The sequence below is a fragment of the Sinocyclocheilus rhinocerous genome, unplaced genomic scaffold (genome assembly GCF_001515625.1).
Source record: "Sinocyclocheilus rhinocerous isolate Xijiao unplaced genomic scaffold, SAMN03320098_v1.1 scaffold2386, whole genome shotgun sequence".
In the NCBI taxonomy this organism is placed as follows: Eukaryota; Metazoa; Chordata; class Actinopteri; order Cypriniformes; family Cyprinidae; genus Sinocyclocheilus; species Sinocyclocheilus rhinocerous.
In genome coordinates, this window is record NW_015623807.1 from 364,679 (window position 1) to 379,020 (window position 14,342).

The 14,342-nt window shown below is 40.0% G+C and overlaps 1 protein-coding gene across 1 annotated transcript in view; it reads left to right on the forward strand.

Moving 5' to 3' along the window:
* LOC107737170 (talin-1-like) overlaps positions 1–14,342 on the forward strand; it is an 86,611-nt gene that overhangs the window by 43,342 nt on the left and 28,927 nt on the right. Inside the window, exons 18-34 of the mRNA XM_016548612.1 lie at positions 2,106–2,273; positions 2,359–2,653; positions 3,606–3,772; positions 3,855–3,983; positions 5,667–5,780; positions 6,043–6,156; positions 6,243–6,377; positions 7,255–7,383; positions 8,915–9,017; positions 9,331–9,539; positions 9,792–9,944; positions 10,073–10,093; positions 10,335–10,474; positions 12,213–12,306; positions 12,911–13,000; positions 13,093–13,215; positions 13,647–13,790. Of these exons, the coding sequence (XP_016404098.1) occupies positions 2,106–2,273; positions 2,359–2,653; positions 3,606–3,772; positions 3,855–3,983; positions 5,667–5,780; positions 6,043–6,156; positions 6,243–6,377; positions 7,255–7,383; positions 8,915–9,017; positions 9,331–9,539; positions 9,792–9,944; positions 10,073–10,093; positions 10,335–10,474; positions 12,213–12,306; positions 12,911–13,000; positions 13,093–13,215; positions 13,647–13,790 (2,328 nt within the window). The remainder of the gene's footprint in view (positions 1–2,105; positions 2,274–2,358; positions 2,654–3,605; positions 3,773–3,854; positions 3,984–5,666; positions 5,781–6,042; positions 6,157–6,242; positions 6,378–7,254; positions 7,384–8,914; positions 9,018–9,330; positions 9,540–9,791; positions 9,945–10,072; positions 10,094–10,334; positions 10,475–12,212; positions 12,307–12,910; positions 13,001–13,092; positions 13,216–13,646; positions 13,791–14,342) is intronic.

Consider the following 14,342-nt stretch of genomic DNA (forward strand, 5'->3'; position numbering starts at 1 on the left):
TTTAACCATAATAGAGTATAAGTTTATCATTTGTTCGTATTTACACAAGCAAGCGAATTTTAAACAATTCCAGAGAGAAAAGGCGAAAGGGAACTCGATTCGTTACTCGCGCGCTGTTGACGCACAGCCGCACACACATGAAGCGCGCACACGCGTTTCAGATGGCGCGCGAACTAGGGATGGGCGATACCACTTATTTTGTTTTCGATACGATACCGATATTTTTCAAGGCAGTATCGTCGATATCGATACCGATTCGATACTTCTGAACTAAACTTTTAAAATAAATTATGAAATGTATTAAATTATTAAATTACTAAGAGTAAAATGGGTAATAAGCACTTAACTTTGTTTAAAACACATTTTAACATTCAATACGCCTTAATTGTAACTTATTAGGTTATATTTTTGTTTACACATGGTTCAAATATGTTTTTTGTTTACACATGATTCAAATCTATTTTTTTTGTTTGTTACTCAGACGCAGGCAGTGCGCTGCATGAGACAAAAAAGTAATATTTTACGCTCTTTAATGTAGATGCATGTTGATTTTATCAGACGATGCCGCGATTATAAATGAGAGTGACTCCTGGTTAACATGTATTAAAAGGGGTCGTGTTTAGTCACTATTTAGTGTGGTATTTTTTGACAATATTCACCCATCATGACAGTAAAATAGGGCATTCTAAGTCAATATACTGCAGTATTTCCTCTCAATCAGTAGAAAATATGGTTAACACCCGGTCATGCATGAAAAAAAAATACCGTCATGTACCGTGAAACCAGTATAATTTTGAAAAATACCGTGATATAAATTTTTGGTCATACCGCCCAGCACTAATCTCCTCCATAGCGCTTTAAAACAGAATATTCTGTGTAGCATTGAAATGGGTCAGATGCATGTTGTGGTGTGAGATGTGATATTAAGGCAAAGCTGATTGTGCAAATGATCTGCTCTGCAGTGTCCTATATCTGGAGCACAGTGGTGTGCGCAACACTAAAACAAAACCAGGCTTGATTCACACTGATGCCATGCAGATTTAGTGAGAGGCAGGTGAATTAGGAGGAGGTTCTTGTTGTAGAAAGCATTTCTCCTGCGTATTTTGAATCATCAATTTCTCTGGGTCTATATATATTCCTTGAAAGAGAGACACTTTTTCAAATGTTTAGGATTGCATTAGCCTACAGTTGTTGCTGTTAAAAGCAAATGAGCATGATTTTGTTTTCGTGATGTCTTCCATATGTGTGGTTTGGGCTCATGGATCTCATAGCTGTGACAGTTGAAATGGTTCTGAATGTTCTGAAGTCGTTTATCGGTTCTAATGTGATAATGTTCGAAACAAACCCTCTATATTTGGTTGAGAATGTCTTATCACTCTTCACACAGCCGAACTGAAGGGAAAGTTTTGTGCTACAGTCGTGTGCATGTCCTTATTTGGACAGAACGCTTATCAGAACAAGTTTAACGCATTTGGTAACGTGAGGTTTAATGGAAATCATTCTGAACAGGACATTTCTAGTGCCGCCCTGCCCTCTGTTTATGTACAACACTACTTGTTCTTTGAAGCGTTTATAGTGATTCTAGCGCTGTATCTGACAGCTTTACAGCTCTCTGTATAGTGTGTAGTGCTCGTATCTGGGTCATTCTCAAAGTTTTCTCTGCTGAGTATTTATTAGCAATTTGACTGAATAAATAAGCTTTCCATTGATGTATGGTTTATTAGGATAGGACAATATTTGGTCGAGATACAACTATTTGAAAATCTGGAATCTGAGGGTGCAAAAAAATCTAAATATTGAGAAAATCATCTTTACAGTTGTCTAAATTAAGTTCTTAGCAATGCATATTACTAATCAAAAATTAAGTTTTGATATATTTACAGTAGGAAATTTACAAATTATCTTCATAGAACATGATCTTTACTTAATATCCTAATGATTTTTGGCATAAAAGAAAAATGGATCATTTTGACCCATACAATGTATTTTTGGCTATTGCTACAAATATACCTGTGCTACTTATGACTGCTTTTGTGCTCCAGGGTCACATATTATATCTGTCTAATTAAGTTAACTAGCTTGTTTAATTGTGTGTGTGTGTGCAGGACATGTTGATGCAGTTGGCGAAGGCTGTGGCTAATGCAGCGGCAGCTCTGGTGTTAAAGGCCAAGAATGTGGCTCAGAAAACAGAGGATTCAACTCAACAGAACCGAGTGATTGCTGCTGCCACCCAGTGCGCCCTCTCCACGTCACAGCTGGTGGCCTGCACACGAGTGAGTGTTCACACCGGACTCATTCACAGACAGACTCGCTGATCTCAGCTGATGCTCATGCGTGTGTGTTTTATCTGTGTTTCAGGTGGTGGCTCCCACCATCAGCTCACCTGTGTGTCAGGAGCAGCTCGTCGAGGCGGGGAAGCTGGTGGCTAAGTCTGTGAAGGGCTGTGTGGAGGCGTCACAGGGGGCGGCCAATGACGAGCAGCTGCTCAGACAGGTGGGCGTGGCTGCCACAGGTGTCACTCAGACTCTTAATGAGCTGCTGCAGCATATCAGACAGTACGCCAGCGGAGGACAGCCGATCGGACGGCACGGAGAGGCCACTGACCGCATCCTGGACGTGACGGATAACATCTTCAGCTCCATGGGGGACGCAGGTACTAGGAGCATGTTTAAGCTGTTTCTTCACTGTCTGCCCATATTTCAGCTACCCTAGTGCTCCAAACATGAAGTGGCAGTGTTTAGGAGTTTTTATTCGTTTTGAGTCATTTTTATTGTTTTTATTCATTCTGAGGATTATTAAATCAGTTTTTGTGCAAGTGAGATGAGTAAATGCAAGTTCTCATTTAGTCTAGAACTACAGATAGCACACAGCGCACACAACGCCTCTGCACTCACTCCTGATTTGTGACCCTGGACCACAAAACCAGTCATAAGGGTCAATTTTTCGAAATTGAGATTTATGCATCATATGAAAGCTGAATAAATAAGCTCTCCATTGATGTATGGTTTGTTAGGATAGGATGAAGTTGAAGATGAAGTTCTTAGCAATGCATATTACTAATTAAAATTTAAGTTTTAATATATTTACAGTAGGAAGTTTACAAAATATCTTCATGGAACATGATCTTTACTTAATATCCTAATGATTTTTGGCATAAAAGAAAAATCTATCATTTTGACCCATACAATGTATTGTTGGCTATTGCTACAAATATACCCCAGCGACTTAACACTGCTTTTGTGCTCCAGGATCACAATTCTCTCAACATGAGGACAGGAGAGCTGTCAGTGAGAGCTGTTGTTTGAAAAAATAACTCAGATATTTTGTTGTTTTTCTTGTAAATTAAAAAGTAATGCGTTACTTTACTAGTTACTTGAAAAAAGTAATCTGATTACATAACTTGCGTTACTTGTAATGCATTACCCCAACACTGATTTATATAACTTATACTTTATATAAAAGTGCCTTCTGAATGTCAAAACAGAAACATTTAATAGTCCGTGTTTAATGTAGTTTGAACTGATGTGCAGAGACTTGTGCTAAAGTCACATTTAAAGACCTTTGGATGTTGACGTATGTATAAATGCGTTCCTCTCTGTGTTCAGGGGAGATGGTGCGACAGGCCCGGATCCTTGCTCAGGCCACCTCAGATTTAGTCAATGCTATCAAGGCCGACGCGGAGGGCGAGACTGACCTGGAGAACTCCCGCAAACTCCTGTCTGCGGCCAAACTCCTGGCTGACGCCACGGCCAAGATGGTGGAAGCTGCGAAGGTGGGACAGAAGACGCCTCTGGGTGTGCTTTTAGACTGGATAGCTGTGCATGGAGCTGAGTGTTTGTTGTGTGTGCCGGCAGGGTGCGGCTGCTAACCCAGACAGCGAGGAGCAGCAGCAGAAGCTGCGTGAAGCTGCCGAGGGTCTGCGCATGGCCACCAACGCTGCGGCACAGAATGCCATCAAAAAGAGACTGGTCAACAAACTGGAGGTGAGGACTGACGCGCACAAGGCCAAACCTTCAAGAACACAAAGATGAAAATAACTGCCTGTACCGAGATGAATTCTAGAAGTGTTGCCAACTATAACATCTCTTTGCTGCCCTATTTGGGTAAAGTTATATGTTTTATAGCCGAGCGGCAACCTCCCGCTCTCTCTCGTGAAGCCAACAAGGAAGTGACTTAAACTGTAATTCAGCGCGGTGACGCGCTGCCAAGATCTTCAGAACCCTACGGGTGACGTCACGGACACTACGTCCATGTTTTTATACAGTCTATGTTTATAGCTCATGGAGTTAAATCTTGCCAAAGGCTCCAGTGAAAAAGATTTATCGCGTTTTTAAAGACTGCAATGTGTATAGCTCAGTGTTGCAGATTCACAAGTAACTTGTTGCAACTTGTGAGAAAGACAACAGGTTTCGCAAACTCCACAGACCTCTGTTTTACCTCTGTTTCAGCTTGCTTATTATCTGCAGTAAAAAGAACAGTGTACAACCCTGAAGAATTATGGTTTAATTTTTTGTGATATCTGTCCGTCTGTCTCTAACTGGCTGCCTGTCCTATCAGCGACCTGCCAGAGACCTCTAGAAGCCAGCCAAAATACTCTAGTGACTTTCCAGAAGACCCACGTAGGCCTAGCAGCCAGCTAGAACAGCCTAGCTCTAACAATGCAGAGCGGCCACTAAATACAAAACTGAACAATGTCTAATAACCAACAGCCAGACAGAACTACACCTAGTAACCAGGCAAAAGACCCTAACAACCAATTAGAACTGTCGCTTCTTATGCTCACCAAGGATGCATTTATTTGATTAAAAGTCCTGTAAAAGTTGTGAAATATTATTACAATTACAGTTTGAGTATATTTCAAAATGTAATGTATTACTGTTATGAATTTACTCCAGTCTTTAGTGTCACTTGATTGTTTTAAAATTGTAAAAAAACAAAAAAAACAAAATAACCTTATTTTAAAGAGAAATAAATAAATGCAGACTTGGTGAGCAAAAGAGACCTTTTAAAACATTAAGTATTTATTCCAAAATTTTGCCTAGTAGTGGATACATACAAGACGGTTCACTCATTTTACTATGAATAGCACCCAAGTCTCGATTAAAATCAAAAGGAGACGGGGCCTTTTCTGTTGCAGCTCCTCGTTTATGGAATAGTTTACCTCTCCATGTTACATCTTGTGCCACTCTTGATGTTTTTAAAGCTCATTTAAAGACTTATCTCTTCTCTCTTGCATTTGACTGTAATTAATTTGATCTATTTTTGTGATGTGTTACTGTGTTTTATAATTTTAGACTGTATGTGCTATGTCTGATTTGTAAAGCACTTTGGCCAATGTCTGTTGTTTTTAAACGTGCTATATAAATAAAACAGAATAGAATATGAATGAGAGGAAATGCAATCCGCAACGTGGCAGAATAAGTCCCGCTTTCTAAATAAAAGAGCCACTCGCCAATTTGAGGATAAGAAACCACATTAAAGGCTCAGTTGATGTCAGATTTTATTACTGATTTGAAATACTGATTTAAATGAGGGTGTAACAAGCAGTTTTTGGATTTCGGAATTTCCTTATTCAGGTAGATAGAATTTGGGTCTTGCATAAGCAGCTATAGGTAGCTCTATCTGTGGTTTTTATAATAAATATGTTTGTCATATCTGTTCGTCAGAATGCAGCGAAACAGGCCGCGGCGGCCGGCACTCAGACTATCGCTGCAGCGCAGCACGCCGCCTCCTCCAACAAGAACCCTGCGGCCCAGCAACAACTCGTGCAGAGCTGCAAGGTGAGTGCCATGGCAACACCCACTTCCTGTTTCTCTCGGGTTAAAACCAGTTCACATGAGCGCTGTGTGTTTGTGAACGACTGATGTGAACACATGAAACATAAAGCATAACTCTGCTTAACACTTATTTTTGTTAAATCACCACAGTTTTCCCGCTTACAGAGTGTTATGATTGTTATCACGGCCTAGATAATGACGTAAGCCCTTGACTGAAAACCTCAAGGAATAACTCGGCATGAACAGCATGTTGATGTGTTTGCAGGGGGTGGCGGATCAGATCCCTCAGCTGGTTCGGGGTGTGAGAGGGAGCCAGGCTCAGCCCGACAGCCCCAGCGCCCAGCTCGCCCTGATCGGAGCCAGTCAGAACTTCCTGCAGGTCCTTTCACTCTTCTGACCTTCACTTCCTGTTATAACGTGCAAGTCTGCATCATTTGAGCTCATGGTGTCTGTTCTCTTCATCAGCCCGGAGCGAAAATGGTGACCGCGGCCAAAGCTACGGTTCCCACCATCAGTGACCAGGCGTCTGCCATGCAGCTCAGTCAGTGCTCCAAAACCTTGGCCAGCGCTCTCGCTGAGCTGCGATCGGCCTCACAGAAGGTACCATATGATCATTATTATTCAATTCTTGTTTTTTATCTTACAGTACAATAGCATTATTGCTATGGTTATATATCCCTTTATTGATTTGTTTAATTGTCATAATTTAAATAATAATAAAATTTATATTTTTTAATATTATTTTATTACATTAAATACCTGTTTTTTTTATTTACAGAGCAGTATTGTTATTCTATTAGTAATATATTTCTTTATTGATTTAAAAATATATATATATATTTTATTATTTTGATTATTATTATTAGACATAATCTGGGGACATTTTCAATGTGCTGTATTTTGGGGGGGAATCCGTTAAATTCTACAGAATGAACTTAAGATTAGATAAAATGTGCATTGCACATATAGTGCACATATTTTATTTATTTATTTATTTATTTATTAAATAAGAAATGCATGGGTTTTTTTGGATACAGATTCTCTACCTGTGCCCTGGTGATGACACACTTACTGATTAATATTTTGAACCAAAAGGACGTCATTTTACTTCTGTAGCATGACACATTCCATAATATACCATAATATTCAACTAGAAAAAATGTAGGAAACTTTTGTTTGAATGATCTATATTTGACAGGTGGATGGAGGGGAGAGGTTGTACAATATGAGAGCTTGGTGTCATCCGCCAAATAGGAAAGTCATTTCAGAGGAAGAGCAAGTTATTACATTTCAATGAAAGATAATGAAGCCAGTTATATCCACAGATGAATCATCCACATATTATTTAGAAAGTAAATGGGGTCCATTCTTCTAGAACTGTGATATACACATGTATAGAAAGTAAGTGAACATGACAGAGGCCCGGTGAACATGTAATTTCACATGGTTGTCTGCCTTCTGTCTCTGTCTGACTCAGGCTCAGGAGGCGTGCGGTCCTCTGGAGATTGATAACGCTCTCACAATGGTACGGGGGCTGGAGAGGGACATGCAGGAGGCCAAAGCTTCAGCTTCTGAAGGCAAACTCAAACCCCTGCCTGGAGAAACGGTGAGTGCATCAGTACACAGTATGTGTGCGAACAGTACATGCACTGAACATACCTGCAGCCAATAAGTGTCCAGCACGCATGCAGACTCATTCAGTACTGTTCAAAAAGCATCCCAGGATGCGCCTGAGAAAGTTAGTTGAGAAAATACATAATACTACATAATTTCAAAACTTCCCTTTGTGTTGTTCCATTGTTTTTGCGATGACTCTAAATGTGGAAAATAGTAATATTGAAGAATGAGTATGTGTGTTCAAATGTTTGTGCAGACATGATATTTATCTGTCAGTTTTCACACCTATACCCACAAGTCAGGAGCTGCATGTCACAAAAACAGCTGCTAGACAGAAGCCACTACACAGACAGATATTTACTTGTCTTTTCGAGCACGCTTTAGCTTAGAAACATTTTGTTTCTTGTATAAGCTATGTTGCTGATGACAGATGATCTTAAATGTCCATGGGTATTTTCATAATGAATATACATATGTGACCTGTGCTGGCAAAATGAGTCACAATGAGCAAATTTTCAAAAATGAGTTCTCTTCATTTTCACATTCTACATTAATGATGTATGATTTGTTGGAATCGGACAAAAAAATGACTTAGCTACACCTGTTTGAAGTCAGCAAAGTCAATTCTGAGAAAAATCGAGTTAAAGTTTTCTGAAGGTTCCAAAGCAAAATCACCTGCAGCATCTTTTCCTGCACTTCTTTTCTTAATAATAATTACTATATTAATAGTCACAATATAGCAATTTTTTATTTTATCTTTGTTATTATAAATATTATAAATAAGAACAGAACAAATATAAGAAACAAATAATGCATTACCTTTTTCATTTTACATCTAAACAAAAGCATTCAAGAAAAACAAATAATCAAATGTAAAAAATACTGTAATTCTGTGTATATGTGTATATTTATCAGGATCGTGTAATTAAAATCTATAATTAATATTTGGAGCATTGGGATCGCTAGACGAGGGCTTAATGAACGAATTTTTGTGAAAACCTAAAAATCAACTAAAATCGACATTTTTCACTTCTTTTGCCTGTAGCTCAAAATTAGCCCGTGCACATTCCAACTCATTTTGCCAGCAAGAGTCACATTTATGTAGTTATGGCAAATTCTAAAATATTTTATCAGATAGAAATTGTGAAATCCACTAAATCATGATTAACTGGAAAAGTCATGTAAATTCATTCATTCTTAAAAAAGCTTTTTCGGGCTTTATATAGATATAGTATTATTGAAACAATATTGCCTTGCAGTCAAAAGGGTTGAGAACCACTGATATATTGTGTACTGTAATTTTACACCCAATGTAATGTTAGTCACTACAGTATTCACTAACAGTTAGTGAATACTGTTTTATTTTCAATTCTAAAAAGGTACATTGTGAATGAAAAGCACAAAGTGTTCCTTCAGCTTGTATTATTGATACCCATAGGCCTGTTTGAGCATGCTTTCTGAAATATAAAAATATGATTCCTTTAACACAGTTCTGTGTGTGTGTGTGTGTGTGTGTGTAGCTGGAGAAGTGTTCTCAGGATCTGGGCTCCAGCACTAAAGCCGTGAGCTCTGCTATTGCTCAGCTCCTCAGTGAAGCCACCCAAGGCAATGAGAACTACACAGGTAACCCCATCAATCTCACATGCTGCCAACTCTTGGCTAGTTTCAGCACTTTGTCAGTCTGTTCAGAGGTTATGATCAAGCCCATGTCCGATGGCATGTTATGCAGCGCCCCCTGTCTGTGGAATATATTATTCATCTGTCGCTGCTGTAACAAGCACAGGCAGGCGGTGTGACATAGTGGTTGAAGATCTTTCTCGTAACTCAGCCCATATGTTGCAGGTTTGAAACCCATAAGGGTTAGTCATGTGTTCATTGTGGGCACCCTCAATCTCTCCTAATGTCTGTTTCTGGATGGTTTACGTGTGTTTTGCAGGTATGGCTGCTCGTGACGTGGCTCAGGCTCTGCGTTCGCTGGCTTCGGCTGCTCGTGGAGTGGCTGCCAACACCGAGGACCCTCATGCCCGTAACGCCATGCTGGACTGCACCGCGGATGTCATGGACAAATCCGCCAGCCTGATCGAGGAGACCAAGAGAGCCATTGCCAAACCGGGAGACCCTGACAGCCAGCAGAGACTGGCCCAGGTTAAACCCAACCTCATTTAGAGTACTTAATGAGAATAGCTCAATAGAGTGGGTTTAAATTGAGTAACGAAACCTCCCTTTTAATTGCTGATGGGAGATTTGGTCTGCCGTAGGGTGATGTGCCCATTATTCTGAAAAAAAAATTGCCTGTTGTGTGTCTATGATTAGCATAACTGGAGAAGCATCTTAAATGTTCTGCTGATGACGAGTGTGTGTGTGTGTGTGTGTGTGTGTGTGTGCATGTGTTTGCAGGTAGCTAAGGCTGTGTCTCAGGCTCTGAACCGCTCTGTAAACTGTCTGCCGGGGCAGAGAGATGTGGATAATGCCATCAGAACTGTAGGAGAAGCCAGCAAGAAACTCCTTTCTAATAAAGTGAGCCCCCTGGCCATAAAGATATTTCACAAAGTATTTTCCAGAATGCAATTTGCAATATTGTTGTCATCTGGATGGTCCTGTGACTTTTGTCTAAAGTGCCTTATGTAACACAATTCGTTGCACAAAAACTGTCCAGCTCTATCTAAAGGCCTGTTCAGGACATGGCTGGACAGTCGCAGGTATGGACAGTCAAATTCATTTTATCAAGACTATAGCACTTGCACTCATAACCTACTGCTGGATTACTCTAGCTATAGAATCATTTGATGTATGATATTATAGGTTACTGATACAAGTGCTATGTATTAAGTGGAAATATTAAAGATGTGCTAGTTTTTCATTAAGACAAGACCCTGAGAGAGTCATCTGACACTTGATTGATAGATGAGTGTTGTCTTCTCCTCTCGTCTCTTCCTGTAGTCGAAAGAGGACCAGACTCAAGTGGTCACCAACCTGAAGACCATCTCCATGTCCTCCAGCAAACTCCTGCTGGCTGCTAAAGCTCTGTCCACAGACCCCAACTCACCCAACCTCAAAAACCAGCTCGCTGCTGCCGCTCGGTTAGAATCAGCCGTCTTCTGCTTTTCAATTCATATTTTGTCATCAAGAATCCGTATAGATTCAAAAATATGATATTAAGCACAGAAATAGTGACTGGAAGTTTTGGATGACTTCAATAATATTCCATTTAAAACATAAAAGTAGAAGAAGGGTGGATTTCAAAGAGTTTTTACACCCTTGAACAGCATTGTGCAAATAGGAACGGCATTTTGTACAAACGTGAGCAACCCGTTCATGAAGGGAATCTGATGGACACTTTACTAATGGCAGTGAAGTAGTGCAACTGATGCTGGTAGGTCACATGACAATGACTACATGATGAATGTGGTTTGTCCGGATTATATTCATACTATATAAGAACGTACTTTTTTAACATTTGCTAAGTACTTATTCAATAGAAGAAGTATGTGATTTTAGACGGCCATGGCATCGTCGTCTTTCATTTTTTGGCAAACAGTGTTAAGGTGTAATAGTGCCACCTGCTATGATGGATTGTCACCTAGTTATATTTGGTGCTAGATTATTTACAATATTATCATATTGTGACCCTAGAGCACAAAAGCAGTCTTAAGTCACTGGGGTATATTTGTAGCAATAGCCAAAAATACATCGTATGGGTCTTTTATGGCAAAAATCATTAGGATATTAAGTAAAGATCATGTTCCATGAAGATATTTTGTAAATTTCCTACTGTAAATATATCAAAACTAAATTTTTTAAATTAGTTATATGCATTGCTAAGAACTTCATTTGAACAACTTTAAAGATGATTTTCTCAATATTTTGATTTTTTTGCACCGTCAGATTCCAGATTTTCAAATAGTTGTATCTCGGCCAAATATTGTCCGATCCTAACAAACCATACATCAATGGAAGCTTATTTATTCAGCTTTCAGGTGATGTATAAACCTCAATTTCTAAAAATTGACCCTTATGACTGGTTTTGTGGTCCAGGTATTCACATTATATCAATATTTCATTTTTGAAATTTCATGGTTATTATTGCAACACCCTTAGCTTGTAGCAAAGCATTCTGGGATTGGGAAACGGGATGCTGGTTAATGGTGCGATCACATTAACAAAACTGCAGCAAAATTTGTCTGTAGCGTAGAGATGTATGAAACACAGCTCACACAGACCTACAGACCAGTAGGAATCACTGGATTTCACACAGAATTTCACAGAGCAACGGTAAATGTGAGCGCATCTTTAGAATTTGGCCAAAAGAAGGTTATCCTAACTACTATTTGAAACCATCTTCGTGTCAGCTCGCTGTGATTTGGAGCAGAGCCCTGCACTCTTTCTTTAGAGAATCGAGTCAGATGCTGTGCTGTGTGATGGCATGTAGCCTAACAGTGCCTGTGGTAGTAAGAAAGAAACTGTGCACTCGAGCACACACACAGCTCCTCTATTGACATACATTACATAAGTGGCATGCTCGCTTTTATACACATTTGGGTTGGAATGAGCACAGTTATGTAATAGGCATCTATAAAGCAAACCTGTTTGTATCGCTGCTGCTCTCTGATGTGTGTGTGAGGGAAAGAGGAAGATGGGATGAAACAACAGCAGCTAATGGCTTTACAGCGCTCGCAATCCAAAAACTCACAGAGCATCAGAGAGAGAGAGAGTTAGTGTGTGGTAGCACACGTGGGTGGACTGTTCCTCACAGATCTCTCGCACTATTCCTTCCCTTCCTAGCAAACTCTAATGTCTCTCTCTCTCTCTCTCGATTAGCGCGGTGACAGACAGCATTAATCAGCTGATCAGCATGTGTACCCAGCAGGCTCCGGGACAGAAGGAGTGTGACAACGCTCTCCGTGAGCTTGAGGTGCTTCTGCTCTCTCTTTTACTTCTCATCTTTTCTGTGTTCATCAGTTTGTGTGAGTGACTCGCTCTCATATGCAGTGTTTGATTCTCTCATATTCAGCACTGGGGTTTTATCAGGGTTTTATGAGGAGAGATGACACCTTTTGTGCCATGTGTTTGTCCCTTTTGTAGAATAATGTAATCAAATACTTCAAAAATATGTCGTTTTTGTATAGACATGTTCTTCCGTATGCGTGTATGCTGCATGACTTGAAATCGTGTTTGATATTGAGCGGCAGTAACTTGTTGTGCTGTTTTTGGATGATACTGGAAATGTCAGCAAAGCAACAGAACACATTTTCAAGACAGCATTGTTTTCAATTTTCTTCTCAGCTAAAACATACAGAATCCATTCATACTTTGTATTTTAGATAAAAGCGTTGTTCTAGTGTAGACATTTATTTAAACAGCACTGAATGTTAATAACAAAGTAGCATTTGCTCTCTCTAGAATTTAAGGCAGAACTAAAGCCTAAAACCTGAACATAAAAACTTCAGAGCAATATCCGTGTGCTGCCTGTGTTTTGTGTGTTGTGTGTGCTACTGTAACTGTGAGTGTGTCCGCAGACGGTCGGAGGAATGCTGGAGAATCCCACTGAAGCGGTCAGTGATATGGGCTACTTCGACTGTATTGACAGTGTGATGGAGAACTCAAAGGTGCGACACAGATCAGCTTCACTATGAAGAGCTATGTCACCCAGTCGCAGTGTTGAGCTAAAGCTGTGTGTTTATGTTGATGTCGTGTGCAGGTTTTGGGTGAGGCCATGGCTGGCATTTCCCATAATGCCAAGAACAGTAACTTGCCAGAATTTGGAGACTCAGTCAGTTCAGCATCTAAAGCGCTGTGTGGTCTCACTGGGGCAGCGGCTCAGGTAAAAACACTGTGTGTGTGTGTGTGTGTTTTTGTGTGTGTGTTCGTGTGTGTGTGTGTGTGTGTGTGTGCACGTGTGAGAAACTCCTCTCTATTAAATTAGGGCCTGTACCAGGGCTATGATGCATCAAACATCTGGAGTTACAGGAGCGCATTAAATGAACAAACACATTTGCCTTGCTGGTCTCTCTTAAAGCTGTAAACAGAATTTTTCATTTTTGTTAATAGAATTTTCGGCAAAATACTTATTTTTTTGTGGGGTATGCCATATTGTTTATGGAGGTTTTGTTGATGTGTACATCAGCTGAGAACTGTTCCTTTTATTGTCAAGACACCTTCATACAGTACAGATTGTTTCAAAGCAGCTTCACAGTAATATCCATGGTGAGAATGTTTGAATTGACGGGTGTTCTGTTGATGTGTCTCTCACAGGGGGCGTATCTGGTGGGTGTGTCTGACCCGAACAGTCACGCTGGGCAGAAGGGTCTTGTGGACCCCTCACAGTTCGCCAGAGCCAAACAGTCGATCCAGATGGCCTGTCAGAACCTAGTGGACCCGGCCTGCACCCAGTCCCAGGTAACAGTGTAACTCTGCTCCTTCCTAGATACAAACAAGCAGTCTGGAATGGACAAACACAGACCTAAGGTCTGGTTTACTTTAGAAAGGGTTTAGAAAAATAGGCATTGATAGCGCGTTATTATTAGTAGATAACTGATAGGGATTTTTCAATAGCTGATGCAACTTTTTACACTATGTAAAAAATATATTATTTATTGATTTGGAACACAAGGAAGAACTAAAGGTGTGTTTGCATTTACAGTTGTTTGGTGATCTGGCAAAATCTGGCAAAAAGCATATACACAATTGTGAATTTTGTGTGAGGGTGAACGTCTTTATTGGGAGAGGACTTGACGGATTATCTACGTGACTCCGACTTCGCCGTTTTGACACTCTTTAATGTGGCAGAGCGATCGCTTTAGCGCCTCAGTTCAAGCGGCACGTGAACCCATCATATCTTTCTCTTTAATATATAGTACGAAATAAACATGAATGGACATCAAAAGGTATATTATAAGATACAGTACATCTTACTGAAATGTCTCATGTAATCGCTCATTCAGTGTTTCA